Source organism: Protopterus annectens, chromosome 1.part0 (genome assembly GCF_019279795.1).
Source record: "Protopterus annectens isolate FY-2018-M chromosome 1.part0, PAN1.0, whole genome shotgun sequence".
Classification (NCBI taxonomy): domain Eukaryota; kingdom Metazoa; phylum Chordata; order Ceratodontiformes; family Protopteridae; genus Protopterus; species Protopterus annectens.
Genome location: NC_056725.1, coordinates 949109405 through 949135333, shown reverse-complemented (window position 1 = coordinate 949135333; position 25929 = coordinate 949109405). Strand labels below are relative to the sequence as shown.

Here is a 25929-nt window from a genome sequence, read left to right as displayed (position 1 = left end):
CAAATCTTGATGATTGGATGGGAAATAGGAAATTCACCCCAGGGATCACCTCTGTGGCTCTGCTTGACAGGGGCACAGGAAAATAATTTTCTAGGGTGGCGAAAGCCAGGGTACCTTTTTAGGCTAGGCTTACATAGGCCCTAGAGCCAATAGCCTAGTACCTACCTGTGAACCTATGAACCTAAAGTATCTTCCAATAAGTCAATATTCACAAATTATGTGAAGGCTAATCTACTAAAACGGAGTAGTGATCTGGTTAAATTCAATACCCCCTTCCATCTTGATGACCACACTGCTTATGCAAAATCCTGCACTGCCAAATTCTATGCACATGTAAATAGCTTCACAGATGCATCTGTCCCCCTCAGAAATAAATACAATTCCAAATTTAAAAATAAATCCCTGTGGTGGAACTCCAGTATAAAAACATGCTATATAATAAAATAAATAAAGTCATTGCACATAAAATTAAATCTAACTCTCAAGATGCCAAAAATACCTCTTGCTACACTATAAAAGGACATCGATTAAATCAACCAAACCAAGATATGAGTGAAAATAGTCACCCAGGTGAAAGACAACCAGAAAACCTTCTTTAATTCTGTTAAAAATCTAGAAACAATGCCAAAAATCACAAAGCCTTCATTAATTATGTTAAATATCTCAGAAATGATGCCCAGCAATTTGTCAATGACATCACATACTCAGAATCAGATGACATAGCTAACGAATTTAGCTCAAGCTTCTACCCTTTCCCTTCAAATTCTCAGATCACATACCCACACCTACAGCCCTGCAAATAATCCAAGAACACTGTATCTATGGGGTCAGATAGTCTAGCAGTCTGCCTACTGGTCAACCTGAAACAAACTTGTTTTATTCCCTATAAAAGCTATTCAATATCAGCCTCAAACAGGTTTCATTCTGGATGAATAGAAGATAGCAACATTCATTCCCTTGCACAAAGACAGAGCTTCTGCAGGCCTGTATAATTATAGAGCCAAAAGCCTGATCAGACTCATCTATAAGCCTACAGAAAGGATCTTTATGCAATTAATTGATAAGGAGGTAGGTAACCCACAGACTCTCACTCCAACCCAGTTTGGGTTCATGAAGGGCAGGTCCTGCCTACTTAGCCTGATCAACTTCTTCAAAAAAGTTGCTAAAGTAATAGACAAGGGCAAAACTGTATATAACCAATATCTAGACCATGCAAAGGTGAATATTTAATACAGCACAAACTGACTAAAACTGTAGATTCATTTAAGGACCTGGGTATATAGGTAGATCCAGCTTTGAGATTTTCTAATCATATCATTCAATGGGTTAATAATAGTTATAGAGCAATAGGTAGTATAAAATATTTATAAGGTCTAGGAAATCAGAAATGATGATGTCATTGTTTGTTAATTACATTAGATACAAACTTGTGTATGGAATAACAATATGGAAACCTTTTAAGAAAACAAGCATAAGTAAACTGGAAATAGGACAGCAGAAGTATACCAAGGGCATCCATGAATGTGAAAGTTTAAGTTATTATGAAAGACTAAAATATCTGAACTTGTACAGTTCTCTTACAGATATTTAAGAGGTGATCTTATTCAGATATATAGGGCATTTAGAGTCAACTATATTTGGAAATGTTTGGGATTATCAAAAGGTACTAGAGAATCGTCAGACAACCTATGCAGAAGATTTTATGGGAATGAGAAGTGTACTGTTAGATCAGGGTTTTTCATTTTACAGACAGACAGGCTAAAGAATAAAATAAGCTAAAAATGGTGTTTTATTTAGGCATACATTTTACAAAGCAAAAACAAAGAATCTTCCACTGAATGTTGACCTTGCTGAAATAAAAGTTTGTCAAGGGAAGATTGCAGAGAGTACTTACTTTCTTTTCTCAAAGAAAGAATCAAGAGATAAGTTAAGCTAAAAACAAGACTTAGTCTAAGGATCAAGGATTAGGGGGGAGGATATAGTCAATAGCGGAAAATTACTGAGAAAGAGAATGTAATATGCTGTGTGCAAAACAGCAGGCAGTTAAGGTTAGTAAGTTCATCTGACCTGTTACTTCAGAGAAGATGTCTAGAGCATGAGTACAGGAAACAGGTCATCTGGAGACTGTGTCAGTTTACTTTGTTCAGGACAATCAGAATAATGCTCAGCAACTTGAATTGTTTATCAGAACTGTTAATGGAGACAGTATTTTGGATATTGTGAACATCTAATAAAAGCTTATTAAATGAACTACAGTGTTTGGAGAATTCATGCTGAACAGTGCACAAGACTTGGTTCATAAGGGAGAAATTGACAACTATTCAAGTATGAGCTTGGGTAATTAAGACTTTCATTTCTCAGTCTCATGGCATACAATGTTTCCAGCTAATTAAGGTAAAGTACCATCATATCTGATCTTACATGTACTAATTGGTTCTCTGAAAGGGTAGCTGATGCATGGAATAAACTACCAAATTACAATAAAACAAGCACTAGTTTACATATTTTAAGAACAGCCTAGACAACAACTGTTTTGGTATACTGGCAGACTAGAAGGGTATTAATGCCCATGGTTGAAATATTTGTATGTATGTATGTATATATTGACACCATCTCATACTCAGGTATAGTAGATAAACCCTCCTAGCTAAGTCTTACTTCGTGGATGTTAAGGGTAATATTAAGGGTTTGAGCTGACCAAGTTTGCAGACAACTATAAACCTGGTGTCATTCTAAACTCCTTCAGAGGATACCAAGATCCTCCAAGATGGTCTGTAGCAAAAAAAAAAAAAAAATGGCTTGTGTCAAAAACATGGACAAAAACTAAATTACAACAAGTGTATAATTGTACCCTTTGGCATACATAACTCCCCTTGTAACTAACACATTGATAACACATGATTGAAAATTGATCCCATAGTTAAGCATCTGGGAACCTATGTCTACAATGAACTATCCTTTGATCATTACCAAGGCTATAGATGAGGGGAAGGTAGTCCACACAGCCTACCTAGACCTTGCAAAGGCCTTCAACATCATTCCCCACTCGGGTATTATAGAAAAGCTCACCAGCCTGAAAATAAACCCCTATGTCACGAGATGGGTTGCGAACTGGCTCACAGACAGAACCCACATGGCAAGAGTTGTGGGAGCTAGGTCTGACTCTAAACCGGTTACAAGAGGCGTTTCCCAGGGCTCAGTCCCAGGACCCCTCCTGTTCAGCATATACTTCTCAAAGGTACAGGCAAGCACAGGAGGACTATGGCTGACCAAGTTCGCAGACGACTGCAAACTAGGGGCTATAATTGACTGTCTGGCTGCCACAGACATCCTCCAAAAGGGTCTCACTGAGACAAATACCTGGTGTCAAAACCATGGCCTCAAGTTAAATGCCAAATAGTGCATAGTCATCCCCTTTGGAAAAAACAAAGTACCCACAAACTACCACATAGGTGGTAGCCTCCTAAATACGGAAGACGTAATAAGGGATCTGGGGTCCCAAGTACATAGTAACCTCTCCTTTTATAATCACATTGCCAAAGTGGTTAGAAAATCCTTCTATGTGGCCCACCTAATCACAAAAGGGTTTGCATCCAGATCGAAAGAGGTCATTGGGCCCCTCTGTGCATCACTCATCAGACCCATCATAGAGTACAATGCCCCATTTGGGATGTACCTTAAAAGACACCTGCAATAACTGGAAAGACCCCAGAAGTACCTCACCAAGAGGATCACTGGCCTCAAGCAGATGCCCTATGCAGCTAAACTGAAGAAACTCCAGATGTACTCGGTTGCCTACCGCCTACTCAGAGGTGATCTCTGCCTGACATACAAGGCCATGTCCAACCCAGAATTGATGGACATGCTCCACCTAAAGAAAACCATATCCCCTCGAGCCACACACTCCAGGGATCTAAACCTCACCACAACAATAAATAGGACGTGCTGGAGGGATAGATTCCTGTCCCAGAGACTTCCCATGCTCTGGAACAAGATTCCAATCTACATTAGGCAGAGCTTCTCACTAACTCTCTTCAAGAGAAACCTTGACAAGTGGATGGGAAACAGAAAGTTTACCCCAGGGATCACTTCAATGGCTCTGCTGGACAGAGGCACAGGGAACTAATCTTACGGGGTGTCAAAAGCCAACACATTCCGACAAGGCTTATAAATGCCTTCCGGCAGATAGCTTAGTACCTACCTGTGAATCGATGAACCTATTATATATTCACTGTTGTGCTCAAGCCCTTTTTCATCACACAGCTTGTACTTAAAGATACTGCATCTAGGTCCAGGGTTGTAACCGTTCCACTGTACTCATCAAATATTAGGCCAAGTATTGAGTTTAATGTCCCTTTTGGTATATATGCATCTGAACACTTGTCAGAACAGCAATTAGCACCGCACTTTCACACTACAAAAAGCAAGGGCCTAAATCATATAAACTATGCAGACCATCTGATAGCCTTGTCCCTTTTCTCAGTTTCACACAGCCTTCTTAGAGACTGCCTCTATTATATAGCTTCTGCAGACATTATTCTATCAGACTAATTATAAATTCATAAGTCTAATGGTATTGTAAACACCCACTTAAGAGATCTGAAACTGTTTTGCAAAATAAATAGGATATGTTGGGAAACTGGTATGTATCACAGAAACTACCACTTCTATGTAACCTTCTTCCACTCCATATAAATCAAAGGAATTATCCTACTTTAATCAAAGACAATATGTATGAATGGATGGACGGTTAACCACAAATTCACCCCTGGTTTAGCACCCCTGTCTCTCAACGATAGGGAAACCATATAAATACCCCACCATATCCTTGTTTGGCAATTTTGGGTGAATCTTATGCAAAACATATGGGCTAGAAAGTGCAATGGGCATGTAAGGCTAGGCATTTTAAGACTCTAACAGATAAATATCCTAGTAAGTACCTATGAACCTGTAAAGTAAGGAACATATGTTCTTAGATAATAATGATTAAACTGGGAACATTACTTAAGAGAAGAAGTGCATTAAGTATGAGAAGTAAAACACATTGATGAATGAAGGAAGGAAGAAGATGGAGTGAAAAGGAGTTAAGGATTAAAGGATGTAGGTAAGGAAGGAGGCCTTAGTGTAGCACAACACAGTATATATAAGATGAATTTATAAAAACCTAGGGAAGGAAAAGTACAATGAGGGTGAAGGTCCCTATTCAGTACTGGGAAAGGACAACAGGGTGGAGGGACATGAAGAAATAAACTATGGCGTGTTCAAGGTGCTTCTGAAGTGTGCGATAGTTGAACCAGTAGAAGATTTGCAGAAGGGCTTGTTACTCAGTTTTATAAAAAAGTTATGTACTCACCATAATGATCCATCTGTTTTATCCCTTTTCATTCTTCCTTAACTGTTGAGTTTGGATCCAAACCTCGGATCCTACTTGACCATTACTGAAGCTCGTGGTAACCAAAGAGCTCTCAAGCTTCCCCTAATGATAATGCACCAATCCATAACATACCACAGATTTTGTTTGCTGATTTTACCAGATGTGGTATCTATTAACATGCATATATATATATATATATATATATATATATATATATATATATATATATATATATATATATATATATATATATATATATATATGTATATATGGATCCATGTCAGTACATCGACAGTTCAAAACAACAAAAGTCACTACAGCGAAACGAAAGCATCGACCGGTGAAAACATCGACAATACAGTCACGTAAAGTAAAGTAAAGTAAAGTCACAAAAACAAGTGCTAACATGGGTCCTGCAAGGGGGAAGTAAAGGATATGATATTGCGGAGTTTAGTATGGGTACAGTATCATATCATATCCTTTACTTCCCCCTTGCAGGACCCATGTTAACACTTGTTTGTGACTTTACTACTTTACTTTAAGTGACTGTATTGTCGATGTTTTCAACGATCGATGCTTTATTCGCAGTGACTTTCGTTGTTTTGAACTGTCGATGTACTGACATGGATCCATATATATATATATTATATATATATATATATATATATATATATATATATATATATATATATAGATACTTAAAATGTATGTGCTCTAGAGAGGAAACCATATCAGGAGCTCAGTCAAAAAGACAGTGGTATGCTTAGAATATCTCATTCATCCAGAAGTTTGAAGAAACAACGAATGGGGGTTGGCGGGCTGGAAGTTGAGGACGAATGAAAACGGGCAGCATAGATGGAATCCTATGGTGAGTACATAACTTCTTTATCTGATGTTGAAAATGTTTATTTTATCCTCAACTGTTGAGACACAGTCCCCAGCTACCTAAAATCCCGGGTGGACTTTTAAGGAAGGATATTCCTGAGCACAGTTGAACCAAAAGATGCTCTACCCCTCAAGGCCAGATCTAAATTATGAGTGATAAAGGTATGAGGACTTGCCCAAGTTCCTGCTGCACAAATGTTGCCCATGGAAAACCTGGATAGAGATTACTGAAGACGTTGCCATGGACCTAGATGAATGAACTCTTACAGATTTAGCTAAGGTTATACCCAATTTGTTATAGATAAAGGAAATACAGTCAGTCAACCATCTGGCTAAAGTTACTGTAACTGGTTTACCCAAGTTCATATCTGCAAAGGAAACAAACAATTGGTCTGTCTTTCTGATTTCTTTTGTCCTATGCAGACAAAATCATAATTGTTTGTGAACATTCCAATAAATGCAACACATATTCATATGTTTGCAAATTTAGGAAAAAGTATTGGCAAATTAATGGACTGATTGATACTGGATTCTAACATCAACTTGGGAAGGAAAGCTACATTTGTTCATAACGTTACTCTATCCTTATGAAAAATCAAGTAGGGAGGTTTTAATGACAAGCCCTGAATTTCTGAAACTCTTTCACCTGAGGTAATGAATACCAAAAAGCCAGTTTTTCAAGTAAAAAACTTAAGGCCACATTTAGCTGCTGTTTCACAGAGGAGCTGTATTAATGGTTGCAGTACCAAGTTCAGATCCCATGGTGGAGTAGGGTCTGTAAAGGCTGGTCTCAAAAGAAGAGTGCCTTTCAGGAATGCTTTGCACAGTTTAGCCAAAGCTACTGAAGAACCTTCAAATCCAATATGGAAATTAGATATTGCTGCAAAGTGAACCTTAATGGTAGAGGAGCTAGCACCTTCTTTGAAAAGTAAAGCTAAAAATTCATGCATGTTATGTATCAGAGCTGAGAAAGGATCAATATGATTTTGTTGGGCCTAGTAAAGAAATCTTTTCTATTTACTTGAATAGAGTTTTCCTCTTGAGAGTTTATGGGAAGCTAAAAGGATATGGTGGAGAGGGTAAGACAGCATAGGTTGCCTGGCTATTAACAGAATTGGAGAAACCAGGCTGCAAGCCTGAAGTTTGAGACGTCTGGGTGAATCATGCCTGTCAGGTGAGACAGAAGGTCAGAAATCAGATCCAGAATGCTAGGTTGGCAAAGTAGATGAGGCTATAGGAAGGAGAATCAAATCTGTCAAGGCCAGTAAGGTGCAATGAGGATGACTTGGCTCTTCAACCTGGCAGCTTTCTGCAGAAATTTCAAAATCAATGGAATCGGTGGGTAGGCATAAAGCAGACCGGGAAGCCAGTTGTGAGGCAGAGCATCCCTCGGTGATTCCCGCTGTGGGGGGATTAGGATAAAGTAGCTGCTGCATTTGTTGTTTAGGGGTAAAGCAAAAAGATTGCAGCAAAGCTGGCCCCATTGATGTAAAACCATTTCTGCTATTTTGCTATTGAGGGACCACTCGTGAGGTAGAAGAATGGACCTGCTGAATTTGTCTACTGTCACAATGGACTTTCCTGGAATGTGAATTTCTAAGAGAAAGATGGATGAAATCAGCCATTGACACACTCTGAGTGCTTCTCAGCACAAGGGGTATGATCTAGTCCCACCTTGTTTGTTGATGTGCCAAACTACTGACATATTGTTCATTTGAATCACAATAGTCCCTGAAGGGAGAGCATCCTGGAAGGCTTGCAACTCTAAAAGTACTGCTTTCATCTCTAGGAGATTGATATGCAAGTTGGGCTCTTTGGGGGACCAAGTGCATTGGAATGTTTTTCCAGAAAGTGCTACCTCCACCCCAACTGGGAAGCCTCTATGGTCACTATGGCCTTGGGCTGAGGGACAACGAATGGATGGCCTTGTAGAACCTGATCTGATTGAGACCACCACCTGAGATCCCTTCTGCATGCCTGAGTGATTATTTGTGCTGATATGGCTGACAAAGGATAGACCACTGTGCTGATTAACATCCATTAAAGAACTCTCACATGGATTATGGATAGCGGTACTAAGGTTATTGTCACTGACAGTGATCCTAGAGATTGAAGTACCAAGCAGGCTGAAATCTTAGTAGTGCAAATTATTTTTCTGACTTGCAATCTGATAGTCTGAGCTCTTATGAGAAGAAGAGAAGCCATCACTAACTTTGTGTTGAAAACTGCTCCTATGAATTCCAAGTTTTGAGTTGGTTGTAGGTGAGACTTGTCGTAATTTATGGTTATCCCCAGATGAGAACAAATTTGGAGTACCTGATTTCTTGCCCGACCTTTTTGATGCCTGGTTGGGGCAGTAATGAAACAGTTGTCTAAGAATCCCAGCAATTTCAAGTGAGCTGCCACTACTGCCATACATTTGTTAAACACCCTGGGGGCTGTGGCGAGGCCAAAGGGCAGAGCTTTGAACTGGTAATGACTGGTTCCCAGCCAGAAGTGTAAATATCTTCTGGATTGTCTGTTCATCTTTTATGTGGCAGAATGATTGCTGAAGGTCTATTTAGCCCATCCAATCATCCTTGCCCAGAAAAGAGAGAATGGAATGAACTGTGACCATCTGAAACTTTGTATGTCAAACTGACTTCTTCAAGTTGCTGAGATCCAAAATTGGTCTCCATTCCCCTGTTTTCTTTGGCACTAATAAGAATCTTGAGTAAGTTCTGGATTCTATCTGGTCTGGTGGGACCTCTTGGATGACTTATTTTTCTAGCAGCTTTTGTATTTGTATTGCTGTTTCTTTCCTATGACTGGATGGAATGTTGGAATTATCCACAGAGTTGGAGGTGGAGGGGAAAAAGGTATTATATAACATCTGGAAATAATTCTCTGCACCCAGGTATGTTTTGTTAAGTCTAACCAGGGTCTCTGCAGCAGGGATCAGCCCCTGATTGCCTCCAGAGGTGGGCAATTGGGCTTCTTTTCAGGACATCTGGTAGGGTCTGTCAAAGAAAGAATCTCTGGACCCCTGCTTTCTTGAGCCTCCTCTGTCAAAGGGATGGGTCAGCCATTAGAGTTCCCCCCTCTGCTCCTAGGGGATCTTTCTCCACATGTTTCCTGGAAAGACCCTGGGACTTCCTGAACCACAACTTCTGACCACTTTGTTGCTTGTTAGAAAAGGATCTTTGAGGGGTTGAAAAACATATGTCCACTGCAGACAGGGTCTTTCCATCCTTCTCACACCTGGTTAATGTGTCCTTCACTTTGTGGCCAAACAAAGAAGTGCCATCACAGGAAGCATTGAGGAATGAGAACTTTGAGGTCTCTGCAAAATCTCATAAATACATCCAGGAATGCCTCCTAATGGATATGCCTGAACCTTCTGCCATGTGGCTGCCATTGGGTGCATGCAAAATAAGCCTCATGGATGAATTCAAGAAAGATTGGAGGGTAACCAATTTAAAAGCCACAGATGACTGGGCCTCATATGAAATATTCCCTGAAAGGGAAGTTGAATGTCCTTTGAACAAATCCCATTGCAACCTAGTAAAATGTGTCAAATAGCTCAATGACCTAAGAGCAAAGGTCGCTGAAGCATTGACATGCTTACCAAATCTCTCCATCACCCTAGACTCCCTGTTAAGGGGATGAACAGAAGAACTCTGTTCAGCAAATTCCTTCTTGGTGGCTGGCACTATGACCATGGCATCCATGGGCACCCCTTTAGCTTAAAACGCCTTCCCCACAGGTGTAACTAGAATCCTATCTGGCCTTTGGGTATTGGTTCAACTCCATCAGGCTCCTTCTACACCCTCCGAGAGACCAAATCAATAAGCTCATCCATGGACAGAGTAACCCAGGAAGTAGATGGGTCAGCTCCAACAGCCTCCAGAAATACTGACACTTTAGGTGAAGGGTTGCTGTGGGTCCAACCACCCCTCTGTTTCAGGATCTCAAGGATGTCTCCAAATGAGATGTTTTCTGGAGGTGTTCGTAGGGACTCTTCACCTTCATAGAAGTCCATGTCCTGAGTGACTGACTCTTGGGGAGAGTCCAAGTGCCTCCTGTTGCACCTCTTTTCCTAGAGACTTCCTCATTGATAATTTCCGAGGAAGTGTCAGAAGAGATTATGAGACCCTACTGGCTAGACAGGAGGTCTCAAGCTGGCTGTCCCTGAAGAGTTGAATGATGAGGACCCAAGCGCAGAGACATTTGGATGCTGGACTGAAGATCTGAGGAAGTTGGGTCCAACAATCCAGTCAGAGCAGAAAACACCTTCTTCATAACGTCGTAGGCAGACCATCCTGAGGAAAGAGAATACTTTGCCATCAAGAAAGCAGGCTTTTGGACCACTATCTCCTCCTGCCCTGAAAGCAATCTCCCTGAGGAGGAAGTGGGTGCTGAGCTCTCCAATGCCGAAGGATCAAGGCACAGAGATAACTCTGAAACCTTCAGAGTTGATCCCAGCACCTTGGACTTGACAAAGAAGCTTCAGCTCTGAGAGTCCTCCAGATCTGAAGATGTCAGAGCTGGGGCACTCAGAGTTAGCTTTGGATCTGATGATAAGGCTATCTTCAGATCCAAACCTGACAGACCTGGAAGACTTGGACCTAGGATGCCAAAGCAACCACAGGAATGAGAGCAGGAATCTGATGTGGTGGAGTAATCAATGGATGGGCCTCCTGACCTGAAATGGTAGGAGCTGGTAACACATCTGTCTGGATCTTCTCCAAGAGAAATTTCCTCATCATCCAGTCCACATCTTTTTCAGTCAAACTCCTGGATTAGCGAGATGATGCCAGGGAAGCTGACATAGCATGGTGTCTTTCCATACAGGGAGATGGGACCCTGGAAGGAACTGGATCTACAGATGGAGAATAACTGGTCGTAAACAATACGAAAATTTTTTGGTCAGCTCCGAGGAAGTTGGATCAGTAAAGCTTTTTTTCTTCAAATCCGAGGGGGAAGATGTTTGAGACATCCTCAAGTCCGAATTAGTCCTTTTCTTGGACAATTCGAGGATAGAGTTGAGGAAGTAAAAGCAACTGGAGATTTTAACTACTTATTCTTAAGCTTGGAGGATTCAGCCCCTGAAATCATTAAACCCATTATAGAGTACAACGCCCCTTTTGGAATGTACCTCACAAGACATCTGCAGCAGCTGGAAAGGCCACAGAAGTACCTCACAAAGAGGATTACTGGCCTCAAACAAATGCCCTACACTGACCACCTCAAAAAACTCCAGTTTTACCCCGTAGCATATCGCCTACTCCAAGGTGATCTCTGCCTAACATATAAAGCTATGTCAAACCCAGAGCTGTTGGACATGCTAAACCTAAAGAAATCCCAATCCCTCCAAGCTACACGCTCTAGGGACCTAAACCTTGTCACCACAACAAACAGGACATGCTGGAGGGATAGATTCCTGTCCCAGAGACTTCCTATACTCTGGAACAAGCTACCCATCTATGACAAGCAAAGTTCTTTATTAGCACTCTTCAAGAAAAATCTTGATGAATGGATGGGAAATAGGAAATACACCCCGGGGATCACTTCTGTGTCTCTGCTGGACAGTGGCACAGGAAAATAACTTTCTTGGATGGCGTAAGCTATGGTACCTTGCTGGCTAGGCTTAAGTAGGCCCTTGGGCCGATAGCCTAGTACCTACCTATGAACCTATGAACCTATGGAATAGTTTCTCTGAATGATGAAGACAACAAACTTTCAGAATTAGTTTGTTCTTTCTATCCACTAATGCTCAGGGCTTAAAACTGTGGCAGACGGAACAGTTATCTTGTAGGTGCTGTGGAACTAAACAGTAAATACAAAGAATCTGGGCATCCGAGACAGGGAATTTGTGCTCATACTTTGCTCACTTTTTGAAACCAGAAGGGCTCTCCCCAGTAATTTTCCAAACAACAAAAAATAATATAATGAATAGATAACATTTTTTTTTTAAGGAGGGAAGATAGAAGAAGAAAAGAGAAGGTATCATCAACAATGGTAATAAAGAATATGCTAATGTGAAACGAAGAAGAGAATAAATACCAACAATGGTATATACATTAATACTATAAGTACAAGGGTAAGGGATTAATAGAAACTAGAAAATTAAAGTGTGGAAAAGAAATTTTGAAAAGATGAATTGTAACTTAGCTGAAAATAAAGATGAAGCTCAAGTGGTATGGCTGACCACATCCTTTCGCGAAAAGCAGCAAATGGGCTCTGAGCTATTTTAGGGGTTGGAGCTTTTTGGTTACCATGAGCTTTAATAATGGCTGAGTCAGATCCTACGTTCATATCTGAACCCAACAGCTGAGAACAGAATGAAAACTGGCAACATCAGATCACTTGTTAGACTAAACAAATGGCTTTTAGAGATAGGGGTCCTTGTGTGACGTATAAGAAGATAATCTTCAGATATGGTGACACTGTAAGGAAATTAAGCAGTTGAGGTAGAGAGCTGTTACAGTCTGTGAGAGGGCTCACAGGAAGAGTACTGGAGATGCTGTGTGACTGACTGGAATGGACAGGATGGGAAAGTGGTCTGGAAGAGAAGGGAAAATGGAGTTAATGTTAGTGACAAGGCAAATGAAATGTATGATTTCTATGAACTGCAAGATTACTACATTGTAATTTGCATATGAACAGAGATGTCTGGAGTGAGTAAGGAAGTTGGCTAGAGAACTAGATGGTCAGAAAAAGTGAAGGATATCAGAGCACTGAGGTGATATAGGAAGTGATCTGAAAAGGTGAATAGAAATGCAGAGAGGAGGATTATAAAGGTGGAGGATGGAATGTGGCAGGGATTGGGATGGTCATGGGGGGAACAGATCTGTTAGCAGATGTGCTGAACTTTTGGCACAGTTTTGTGATAATAACTGCAACTGCTGTGAGAGTTCATTCTGAGTGAGGATGGGAGTGACTGTAAGAGAATGTAGGTCTGTATGGGTATGGGACAGGTAGTGTGTGATAACTTCATAAATTGTTTCATTCACATTATGTCATATAGACAGCTGGATATTATAAAAAGATAGCTATATACGCATGGTATGATGGTTTACTATGGATTTACTAACACAAACTTTTTCAATAAAAATGTTTAAGACCTGTGGGAATTGTTGAAATGAAAAATGTGTATAAGTTAATACATTTATTTACAGTGTAAAGAAAAAAAGCATGTGTATTTTGAAAGTGAAGCTCAAGAGAAACTACTTGCCAGACATGACAGTGTATTTAAAATTAAATGGGTAAGTTGAAAACAATCACAGCGATTATTTATGCATTTTCAGCTTCAAGGGTAAGAATTTTCAGACCCAATTTTGTCCTTTATATTGCTGCACTATGCAGATTACTGGTACATAAAAAACATACAGACATGGTCATGCAGGATCAAGTACTGGAGTTAGGTTTAACAGGAAAGTGTGCCAGTGTGCATTAAGCATGTTAAGGAAAGTGTGGCAGAGCACATTAAGCATGCTAAGGAAAGTGTGCCGGTGCATATTAAGCATGTTAAGAAAAGTGTGGCAGTGCACATTAAGCATATTAAGAAAAGTGTGCCAGTGCACATTAAGCATGTTAAGGAAAGTGTGCCAGTGCACATTAAGCATGTTAAGGAAATTGTGGCACTGCACATTACGCAAGTTGAGGAAAGTGTGGCAGTGCACATTAAGCATGTTAAGAAAAGTGTGGCAGTGCACATTACACATGTTAAGGAAAGTGTGGCAGTGCAAATTAAGCACGTAAAGGAAAGTGTGCCTGTGCACATTAAGCATGTTAAGGAAAGTGTGGCACTGCACATTAAGCACATTAAGGAAAGTGCAGCAGTGCACATTAAGCACTGTAAGCAAAGTGTGGCAGTGAACATTAAACATGTTAAAGAAAGTGTGACAGTGCACATTAAGCATGTTAAGGAAAGTGTGGCAGTGCACACTAAGCACGTTAAACAAAGTGTGCCAGTGTAAGGAAAGTTTGGCAGTGCACACTAAGCACGTTAAGCAAAGTGTGCCAGTGCACATTAAGCACATTAATGAAAGTGTGGCAGTGCACATTAAGCATGTTAAGAAAATGTAGCAGTGCACATTAAGCATGCTAAGGAAAGTGTGGCAGTGCACATTAAACACGTTAAGGAAAGTGTGGCAGTGCACATTAAGCACGTTAAGCAAAGTGTGCCAGTGCTCATTAACTATGTTAAGGAAAGTGTGGCAGTGCACATTAAGCATGTTAAGGAAAGTGTTGCAATGCACATTAAGCACATTAAGGAAAGTGTTGCAGAGCACATTAAGGAAAGTGTGGCAGTGCACATGAAGCATGTTAGGGAAAGTGTGCCAGTGCACGTTAAGCGTGTTAAGGAAACTGCTGCAGTGCACATTAAGCATTTTAAGTATAGTGTGCCAGTGCACATTAAGCATGTTAAGGAAAGTTTGGCAGTGCTCATTAAGCAAATTAAACTCTGCACTGCATATTATAATTTTGTCACAAATGCATGGTGAAAGACTAGCTTAAAATAATTGAGTCATACTACTCCAGAAAAATAGGATCAACTGTCAGAGATTGTTGTACAGGCACAGAACCACTACATTTATTTTGCAATATTGAAAATACATCAAGTTTTACCTGGAATACGAAGAATGAAGGCTTTAACTATATATGGTGAGCTTGTATTGACCAGGATGTAGAGAAAAATAAAGATGAATCACAAATAAATATGAAATATACCTATATAAACAAGCAAATGGACTTAAAAGTTACAACATAAAATATATGCATAATATACAGGTCTCTTTCTTGGAAAACTTTTCTAAATGTTATAAATATCATTTAAACCAGATGGATGTATACTCTATGATCATCTTTTCATGCAGCTATTGACAAACAGATGACATTTTAGATCACATGCTACTCAGAAAATGTTTTCGCCTGATACTGGATATTCTCTTACTAGAATGGGATGTACAACACAAAAGGAAATGAAATATTTGTCATGTGATCACTTTATCATTTTGTTGCTCATCTGAAGTCCTAGCTGAGAGGCTATACCGACTTTCAAGGAAAGGATGAAAAAATAAAAGGTATGTATGGGGAAAAAAAAGACTGTTACATTTCTTGCCCAGCTAGACGATTACCTTTTATGACAGGACTGGTTATTTCCAATAGAAATGCTTATGTCGACCAAACTCAGATTCACATTTTACATTGTTTTGTCTGATCTCAACCAAAAGACTGTTAATGGTAAAACCACTGTACTGGAAAGAGCAAGAATGTGCTCTGGCTTTACTGAAGGCCATATACTGAAGGATTAATCTAGCTATCAATCTTCATGAAGAGTAAATATTCTACTATGAAGAATATTTGGTTACTTTCCAGTTAAGCTGGTTTTGATCTTATCTTTTCATGCTGTTTGGTTCATCAGTCTCTGCATGGTTAATGTTCAAGTTTTCCAATGGGTTCAGGCTGATAGGCAACAAGGCATTTCCCTATGGTACATTTGGCTGGTGGCACATGGCTGAATCGAATTATAGCCAACACAAATTCACTACAGATACAGAGAAGAATACAGCATCATGGCTACTGCTACAATAACCATGTGGGGTGGGGGGGGGGGGCAGAGGAAATAATGCGAATTGTGTTTGGTGGTACAGGACATGCTTATGTAACTACATTATGTAGAGGTATGCAACAGCATGGAGGAGATCCTTCATGCTGCTGTAGTCACACTTATGTCCCAGTATGTGGTTTGGGCAATGTTCCCTAGACAGTGTGAAATGATGACAATCCGTACACACCATTAATAAAGGATTGCCCATTCTACACTGCATTTCCACTGCCACTGACATGCCCATTAGGCATACTACTACTAATGACTGCCATATTGCCTGATGTCTCTAGGTGACTTAGAGGCCAAATATATTACCCCCCTCCCCTTGCACTTGGTTACTGAAGCTGTGGATATATTTTTGCATGCTTTTTTCCTACCTGCAGAGAATTTAAGACAGCCATATGTCTCTGCAACAAATGTACCATAGAGAAATGTCTAGCCACTTAGCTGCCTGATCCCATTTTCCAACTGCTAAACTGTGAATACTGGGTTTGCTTTTCTGCTGCTTCTACTGAATTTGCATTTTTATTAACATCACTAAATCATTCTAAGTGTCTTTATTATCAAAATATATAACACCCCATACAGTAAAGCAGGTATTGGATGGGGGATAGGTAGGAATATGCTGGCTCACAAAATCACCTGCACTAGGCATTGAGAAAAAATTTGTAGATTTCTGAAAAGCTGGACTTTAATGTCTTCACCTTCTCCAGGAAGGCTGGGAATGATTAAATAGGTCAGTGTGTCAGAGCTCTGAAGCAAGAAGGCAGATGTGGAAGGTAGGCTTGAATGGAAAATAATGAGGGTATGGTAATAAGACAGCAATTTTTAATTGATATGAATGTCATGGACAAATTATAAGGCAGTTCACACATAAATCTTAGGGTCAAAAATCAACTCAGCTGGTTCTAAGCCTGGATCTTTGCTCACATCCCTGATGTGGTTCTTCATTTAGTGAATTTGGCACATTAAGGAAAGAAACTGAATTAATACCTCACTGCAGCAAATTCTTACAAAACGTGCCTTTGATCTTAATTTTAAAAAGAATATGAGAAGCAATGGCTATTGTTCATTCCTTTTCAATGCTGAAGCTAGAACAAGTATTGCACATCAGCTCATATTAAAATGGTTGAACTGGACCATGTCAATCTGGAAAACGCAGACCTGGCTTCCAGTCTGTCATGAGGGCTGGAATGACATTTAATGCAGAAGTGTTTCAATTAACCTCTTGTTAGCTTCACAATGAGTTGAGAAATGAGCAGTTCCATTAATTTTTTTTAACTCTATGGAAACAGCAAACAAGCATTAATAAATTATTTCATGAAGTGTTTTGTGTGTGTGTGTGTGTGTGTGTGTGTGTGTGTGTGTGTGTGTGTGTGTGTGTGTGTGTGTGTGTGTGTGTTGTCCAGTGCTTAAAATGAAAATGCTGAAGTACACAGATGTGCTACCTGGGTTTATAGAAAATTACTCAGCCCTGCAACAAGAACTACAGAGATCTCATTGTGTAGTTCTTCTAAGTGTACAACTCTACTTACATAAGAAGATCAGAGGGAAAAAAATACTGTACTAACTACAATGGCATTCATACTTGCAATGCAATGCATTTTTTCAAAGTTGGTCTAATCAATCATTTTGTTAATTAGAAGTACAAAAAAAGCTGCTAGTTTCCTGCTGCAGTTAGTGGTCACATCCCCAATGACCGCCTCACTGAGCAGTCAGGTAACAGCACTGGCCACCAAATTCCTAGGATGAAAGAAAAGAGTAAGACCAGTGGCTAATAATATGCTGGCACATTGGTAGGAAGGTCACAGCATGATGCAGTTAAAAAAAAAATAAATAAAATGTCTGTTTTGTTGACTTTGACACAGAATTTAGTAAAATGCCTGTTTTATTCGGTTCAGACTCTATATTTGATTTTACCTTTTACATCATTAGCCAACAATTTGGCCTCACTTAGCAATCGAAAGCTCTTCTGAAGTGAGCCCTTTGCTGTTTCCTTCAGAGGAGCTGGTGGTCCTGATGCCTGTTGAGAAAGCAGAGGCAAATATTACTGTTAACAACACTTAATTTTCTTTCTTTCTAGTCACTAGTAATAGTCGTCAAATAATGTTTAGATATGATATGGGGTATTAAAGTATGCAGTGCTTTAAAAACAGAACACAATATTCATAAAAAAGTTACAATCACTGTCTATGATTTTATTTAATTAGTTAACATCATGTTTTCAAAACAGGCATTTACTTAATACTTTCTTACAAAGAAAAATGGAGAAAATGATTGTCATGAAGCACAGGTTATGTTAAACAGTCATTAGAATCATTTTCAAGCTCTGGACAAGATCGGATTAGTGACAGTAAAATGGTTCTTTGGAGATATGAACAGCATTAGACAGCTATGGTACTCTGCATATACACCAATAGTAAAAGGTCTTGGGGGTTAGGCTTTTTGAACTGTTGCAGACTTCAATTCTACAGTTATATCTTTCTGTGTGTGCTCATAGTTTAAGTCTTTAATATTATTACACATTACTTTCAAAATATCGTAATAGTTTTCTAACTAAGGAACAAAGTACAACAAATTATTCACAAATTTGCAAAGTGTCATTATAACCAGATGCTGAGTTAATATAAAATATAAATATAATTTGAACAAAACTGAAAAAAACTACATCACAACTACCAATTTTAGGAAATACTGAGAAAAACTAGTACATTCCCAGAAGTGTTAATACATCCATTAGCATAACCTACTTTTCAGACACTAGCATGTTTTGACTGGTAGAAGTATAATGATGATATTACACACACTAAAGGATGACCACCAAAATGCACACAAGGTGAACCTAACATGAGCCAGGCTCTGTCTTCATTGGTCAAATTGAAGCTTCTGGCCTGGTCAACCATTAGGTCATCACAAACCATAAACATTTAGTTTTGATCCATTACTGAAGATGGCTCACAGGCCACCTGCATCACAGACCATTCTCTATTAAAATTAACACTGCCTCTTCGCCAACATTTTACCTAAACCAGGGTATTTCAAATGAATGTGGGCATTTATGTATTATCTCAACCAGATTCCGAGCAGGACAAATGGCTAATTTCCAAGTGGTAATCCTGCTGAGATCTGCACTGAAAGTTTCTTGGGATGAGACTATAACACTCCTTACTACATGTAATTTTCATAACATGTACCATGCAACCAGGAGGGCAAACTGTTATAATTCTGCACATTAACTGTCAGAACATCGCAATCCCATGTTACCCAATGTTAACCACCCCCTATGAAAGTCATGATCGGGTCCCACAGTACACAATAAAATCTGCCTGTCATAAACAGCAACTGACAGTGGCAGAATAAAAACTGGTTTGTAACTACTGTCAGCTTGGGGAATGTGTCCTTAAGCTGCTGTAATACAGTTAGTAAGTTGTAAGAATGACAGCAGCACAGTTGTGAGAGGTACCGTGGGGGGATACACAGGCCTTCTCAAAGTAGGAATGCTACATTTAATGTTACTGTAGTAGGGTTAGCAATGTGTAAGCAGAAGCGATGTAGGCCACCTCATTTGCAACCGTGAAAACACCTCTGTAAAGGCAGTGTCACCCCGTTCTTGTCATGCATGCAAGGAACAAACTGGCAACTCCTGTGTGCTCATGTACCCACAGCACTGCACACCTTTACAGACACCAATTCCAAATTTCCTACACAAGAAGCGCGTTTGTAAAGCAAGGTGTCACTGTGAGATCACATCACTCACTTTTCATTCACCCACTGTGGTGTACTTACCAAGTACTTTTTTGTGGTGAATTACATCATCTTCATTTAAGGATTTGTCAACAATACTTGGAGTACTTAACGGTTTAAGCTGTCTGTCAGAAATCATGTGATGCATGCACAAGTAAAAGTATAAATGGGTACTTATCTGCTGTCAGACAGAAATACAACTGATAAAAGCTGATTTCCCACTATGTGAAATATAGATAAAGCACAGAGGTCTGCAAAATCTTTTAAAAAGATTTCATCCACTTTTATTTAATTTAAAAGATGTCAGTTGTGTGGCTTTCCCTCTGGTTGTGATAATACGTAAGTACCAGAATGTGTTTTAGCCTAACTGATGTTCTACCTTTAAGTCAACTCCCCTCCACCAGCCTCCCAACATCAGCATATTTTTTTATTCTGAGTTAGTACTGTGTCCTGGGTGGAAGCCGTGTTGGGTAGGGGAGAGTAGCTGGTATTTGGTAAGGAATGGTAAGAGCTGTAGGTGGATACATTTTTCAAGAATTTTGGAGATAGGGGAGAGGATGGCTATGGGGCGGAAGTTGGAGACATTATAATTTTTGCCGCCCTTGTGGAGTGGAAGAATATATGCAGTTCACCATAGTTTGGGAACGTAAGATTCAAGTAGAGATCTATTGATCAGGATGCTGATAGGCCGAGCAATAGCATCTGAAGCTATTTTTAAGAAGGAGGATGAAATGCTGTCAGGGGCATTGGAGCAAGGCTTTAGTTTGTAAAGGAGTTTCTTTATTAGATTGGTGGAGATGGGTTTAAGTTCAAAATTAGGGTGGGAAGGGGAAGGAGGGGAGGATTGGGCAGGGAGGGGAGGAGGGTTATTATTGGTAAAGGTCTTAGTAAGCTCAGCTATGGAAGAGGTGAAGAAGGTATTGAATAGTGAGGCAATTTCTGAGTCAGATTTGTTGGTGTCAGGACAGGGGTTCTTTTTTGTTCCAGGCCTGAGGAGGGAATTAATAGAGTTCCAGAATTGTTTGGGATTTTTAGCATGATTTTCTTGTAGTTTGACGTAGTAAGACTTTTTGTCTCTAATGACTTGTTTTTTGGCGAGGTTTCTCAACTGTTTATATTTTAGTAATGTTTCAGGTTGTTTATAGTGGAGGTAGATTTTCCAAGTTTTATCTCTTTGTAGCATAATGTTTTTTTGTGTCTTTGGTGAGCCATTGAGAGGTTTTAGTTTTAACTCTTTTAGTTCTTATTGGAGCTAGGGAGTTAAGGACTGTTAAGAATGTTGAATTAAAGTAGTCAATGGCTTTGTCTAGAGGTAGTATTTTTAGGGGGTTTCAGTTAGTTAGCTTAAGGGAATCAGAGAAAGTAGTGGGGTTAAAGTTAGTTAGGTTGCGAGTATGAATGTATTGAAGGGAGTGTGAGGAAGAGGGAGCAGCTCGAATGATAAAGGCAGGGAGATGGTCTCCTAGAGAGTCAGGAATGACTCCTGATTTTATGATTTTTGTTAGGATGAGATACTAGGATCCAGTCAAGCATGGAGTCGGGGGGTTGGTTTTACTAGGTCTAGTTATGGAGTTGGTAAGTTGAGTAAAGGTGAATAGGTTAATTGTTGATGTGGGATTAGGGTTATTGATTTTCCCCAGTTAATATTTACGTCTCCTAGGATGTAGATTTCTAGCTTTATATTGGAGGAGGTCCAGGAAAGAATGTCTTCTAGGGTATTGGTGTTGTCACCAGGAGGAATGTAGAGGGAGATGATACAGATGCTTTTATGGATGTTTAGTTTTAGTAGACCAATGACAAGTTCAGCATTTGAGAAAAAAGGGATGTGATTAGGATATGGAGTGATGGACAAGTGGTTGGAGTAGAATAAAGCTACACCACCACCTCTTTTACTTGGGTGGTCAGATCGGAGAGAGTGAAATCCAGGGGGAAGGAATTCAGAGTCACTTATATGAGGTTTTAGCCAGGTTTCAGAGATGGCTATTATGTCTGGTTCGTTATGATTGAGCCAGGCATGGAAGAGGGTTACTTTATTTAGTAGGCTTTGGACGCTGATGGTGAGGAATTTGAGGTTTTTATTTGGGGATTTGTTGTTGGAGCTAGGGAGGTATGTTGGGGAGGAGTTGGGACCAGGATTGGGGTGGATGTCGCCGGCTAAGTTAAGGAATGAGGGGTGGGGAGTACGTTTATTATGCTTGGATTTGGGTAGAGGAGTCTGGTAGAGTTTAGGTTTAAGTTTGTAGTCATTAGTAGTAGAGATTGGGAACAGTTTTATTTTTAGGAGAAGGATAGGCAGGGAGGGAGCTAAAGATGCTGAGATATTGTGATAGTGGGATGTAAGGATGTTGTGAGGAGGAATAGGGGAAGGGAGTAAGTAAAAATTAGTATAAGAGGTTGCATGGTAAAGAGGTAGTAGAAGGAAGGGTAATGATAAGGAGATAAGGATTGAAGGAGGAGGGAAAGGCATGTTAGTTGGAGATAAAAGAGAAGTAGAGGAGTGTAATGTGATATTTGCTGGGTAGGGGGAGTGTCAATGAGAGTCGTGTGGATTGGAGAAAGGGGTGGGTGAGAGGAGTAAGAGGAGTATGAGGATTGGTTGGGGAGTGGGAGGGATTAGCAGGAGGGGGAATAAATGTAGGATCACTGGGGGCGGGTGGAAATTGGGGGCAGGGTAAGGGAGCGGAATGAGCCCGCAGTGCGAATGGAGCAGGAAGAGCCAAAAAAGATGAGTGAGTGTCAGGACAGGTTGGGTTGGGAACAATCAGCTGTGTAGATAGTTGGGCAAGTAGGCCAGTGTGCAACAGAGAGAGAGAATATAGGCAAAGAGTACAAAAAGCTGTATATGGTTGTGGGGTGTGTATTTTTTACTATCTTTGAAAAATGTGTATCTAAATAAACTTTGTTCTGTGGAGCTTTTCCCCGGGCCTCCACTGAAAATGGCCCCCTAGCCCAGTGGACCTCCCCAGTAATCAAACTGAATAAATAAATAAATAAATAAATAAATAAATAAATAAATAAATAAATACTGATTTTCATCCTTTAACAAAACCATTAAAATATTACAAGAGGACCTCAGCAGTCTGGTACTCTGGCTCTGGAACATGACCTTGTAACTAACCCCTCAAAAATTAAATGAATGATCTATTTCACCAAACTATGAACCGACAGATTCACCCAAACTAGTCTATCACAAAATCACAATTCTCCTTAAAACTTTACATTCACTGTCTCAGCTTTTGCTTTGTCTTATCTAAATTCTATTTAGATCCATTTCAACAAAACCTTCTAATTAAATTACTAGAAGACAACCTATGGAGAAATGTGTCTACACCTTCAGTTCCTTAAAAAATCCTTATTCGGCACTGCTAAACCCATCTCTACATCTTCAAACTATCAGAAAAAAAAACACATTTACCAAAAATATTGACTCACTTCTTCAACCAAAACCATTTTGGCCTGTTGCTAGGCTTTTATCTTTTCTGAAGTTTTTTGAAAAATTAGATTATAAGCAAAGTATCACATACAATACTGACATCTGTCTGCTTAATAACTCACAATATGGTTTCCGTACTTTTTATACCACTAATTTAATTTTCTCATTTTTGATAAGGACAAAGAGGCACTATTTCCTAGTTTGACAAGACTTCTATCAAGATAATTATATCTGCTGACTCACCTCTCCAACTCTGCCATTATAAATTTAACTATACTGTGTAATAAGAATTTCTTTAAAAGTGGAAACATTTCAAAAGCCTTTGGCTACTAGACCCATAAAACATAAACAGACTTGATTAAAGGATTGATAATTAACTCCTTTTTTGTGAACGTTCTATTGTGTTCTATTGTATATGCATCAGTAGCTTCTGTTTTGACTCTTTCATACATTTCTACTACTCAATAGTAATTTTAATCTGTTGCCTTTCTATGGGCTTCCTGCATGATAGTCCTTTTCCAAGAGATAGTGCCTTACAGTTTTTATTCGGTAACTGATCTATGTACACATAATGTGATTGCCTTATTGCACGGTCAGTTTACTAGTTGTTTCTGGAGGATTCTTATCTCAAGGATTGCCTGTGTTGCTATGCTTCATTATGCTTACCTATCCTATATTCTTCCATTTTACTTCCATAAATTTTCTACCTCAACAATCATCAATCAGCTTGATAAGCCTATAACTCTCTACCCTCAACAAAAAATCAAACACTAAGCAACCAATCACATTCAAATTCCTCATCACATTCTAGATTTCAACAATGAACCCTTAAAACACACCTTATAACAACCATTAGTAGTAGTCAATTCTATTAATCCCACTTTTATGTCAGCAACAACTTCATCACTTGAGTTTAGGCAGCCCATCAGCCAAAATAACCCTGGAAATTTGGTTAGTAGTATAATATAAAGTGATACTGCATTTATTCACTGTACAATATACTACTAAAGGTAAACTGCACTATAACTACCACAAAGATATGATAATATTAACAAGTTTGTTTTCTTTACCTACTTCAAAATCCAAAGCCTGATATTCTAGAAGCTACAAATGGTATATTTAACAAATGGGTATTAAAACTACCTCTGTTAGCATCTTTTACATACTCAGCAATTAAAATCCACCAAACCATTCACCACTAGGAGTTAATAAACCAAAGAAAATTTTAACTCAAGAAGAAAAGCACAAAATATAACCACACATACTAACTTACTAAAGAAAACTAGATAACTAAATACATAGCTCATAACCAACAGAAACTTGGACCTCTTTTTTGCTCAAATGAGCAGGTGAATCCTCTAAATCCAAAGCCATCCTTTCACATTCTGTTCTCTAATCTAAAAAGTTGCAATACCATTGCCAACAAACCAGATAACATCACCATAGCTTCACCTACTGGGCAGTCATGGGCCAAAATAAAGGGTTAAAATTATTAACCTTATCATGATATGCTTTTGAATCAAATTTGATTAGATACAACCCTCCATTGATTATTGCACTCTAGAAGTACAATCACTAAAACCTGTCCAAAAACCCTACAATATAGAAATGAGTTTAATCCCAAAAGTCATAAATTATTTTGACAGGACACTGTTTGTAAAAGAGCAGGCAGCCTTATCGTTCTAGCAAAGAACATATTAAATGTACAATTTATGAAAAGCAATGCTCCCTGACAAAAAGCAGAAAAACCCTGTTAATAAATACATCTCCAGGCCCACTTAAATATTTTAAACTAGTAGGCCTCCATAATTCCAGTAAGAAACCTACAAAGTTACTGGAATATACTAAATACTTGCTGCTCAATAATGCTAAACAAAAAATGCACTGTGCAGAGGCTTTCCGTATAGACTGGGCCACAACATACCTCCATTCCATTGTCCACAACATAAACTAACTATGACTGATACAGTTACACAGCAGACTTAGGATTTCTGAATGGCTTCTAGCATTTAAGCCAGAATATATAGGATAAGTCAGAATCCTGTCTCATTCCTTAAGCTGTCACTTCCTTACTGTAATTACTTGGACTGTAGATTTCAGAGAAGTTGTTGTTTGTCTTTTGTCTTTTCCCGGTAAGGAGTCGCCACAGCGGAACATCGGTCCGCTAATGATTGGCAGTAGATTTTTACAAAAGGCCGAGATGCCAGCTTGACGCTCAATCTTCAAAGAAGGCAAGCCCATTTACGCACGCATGTCTTTTGAATGCTACCCAACCATGGGGAGGACATGCAGACTCCACACAGAAGGCACTCTCAAGCCCAGCCGAAAATCGAACGGGAGAACCTCTTGCTGTGAGGTAACAATGCTACCGCCGTACCACCTCGGCATCGTAGATTTCAGAGAAGTACCACCTGTAGATTTCAGAGAAGCACCACCTGTTTATCACAGATCATAGTTTACAAAATCTCACCAAAAATGATCTAAAATGAAGTATACAGGAAATTAGCTGCCGCCAAAAGACCATCATCTAAGCCCAAATGATGCAACAGCATTCTTATACACATCACTCACAAGAATGCTACACAGCTTTTCATCTTAAACAATTTATAAGGGATAAACATGCATCCTTACCTTGGATGACTCTTAAATTGAAACGCTAATGCTACAAAGAGCGATACCATGGGCAAACAGTACTAAAACAAAAATGGCACTCCAGTCATACAAATATTTATGAAACAAGTGTGAATAGTTTGCAAAAAAAAAAAAATCAAAAGATAATACTCTGGAAGTACCAACCCAGTAACTCCTCCTTAAAATGTTTTGGCATTTGATTAAACAAAACTTCTTATATCAGTCGCAAGTATCACCACCCTTTAATTTAGCCAACAAAAGACAGCT

The 25929-nt window shown here is 39.3% G+C and overlaps 1 protein-coding gene across 13 annotated transcripts in view; it reads right to left on the bottom strand.

Moving 5' to 3' along the window:
- LAMA2 (laminin subunit alpha 2) overlaps positions 1–25929 on the bottom strand; it is a 4753606-nt gene that overhangs the window by 1068080 nt on the left and 3659597 nt on the right. For all 13 annotated transcript variants that reach the window (XM_044064325.1, XM_044064371.1, XM_044064344.1 and 10 more), the window contains one exon: positions 17775–17877. In XM_044064325.1, the coding sequence (XP_043920260.1) occupies positions 17775–17877 (103 nt within the window). The remainder of the gene's footprint in view (positions 1–17774; positions 17878–25929) is intronic.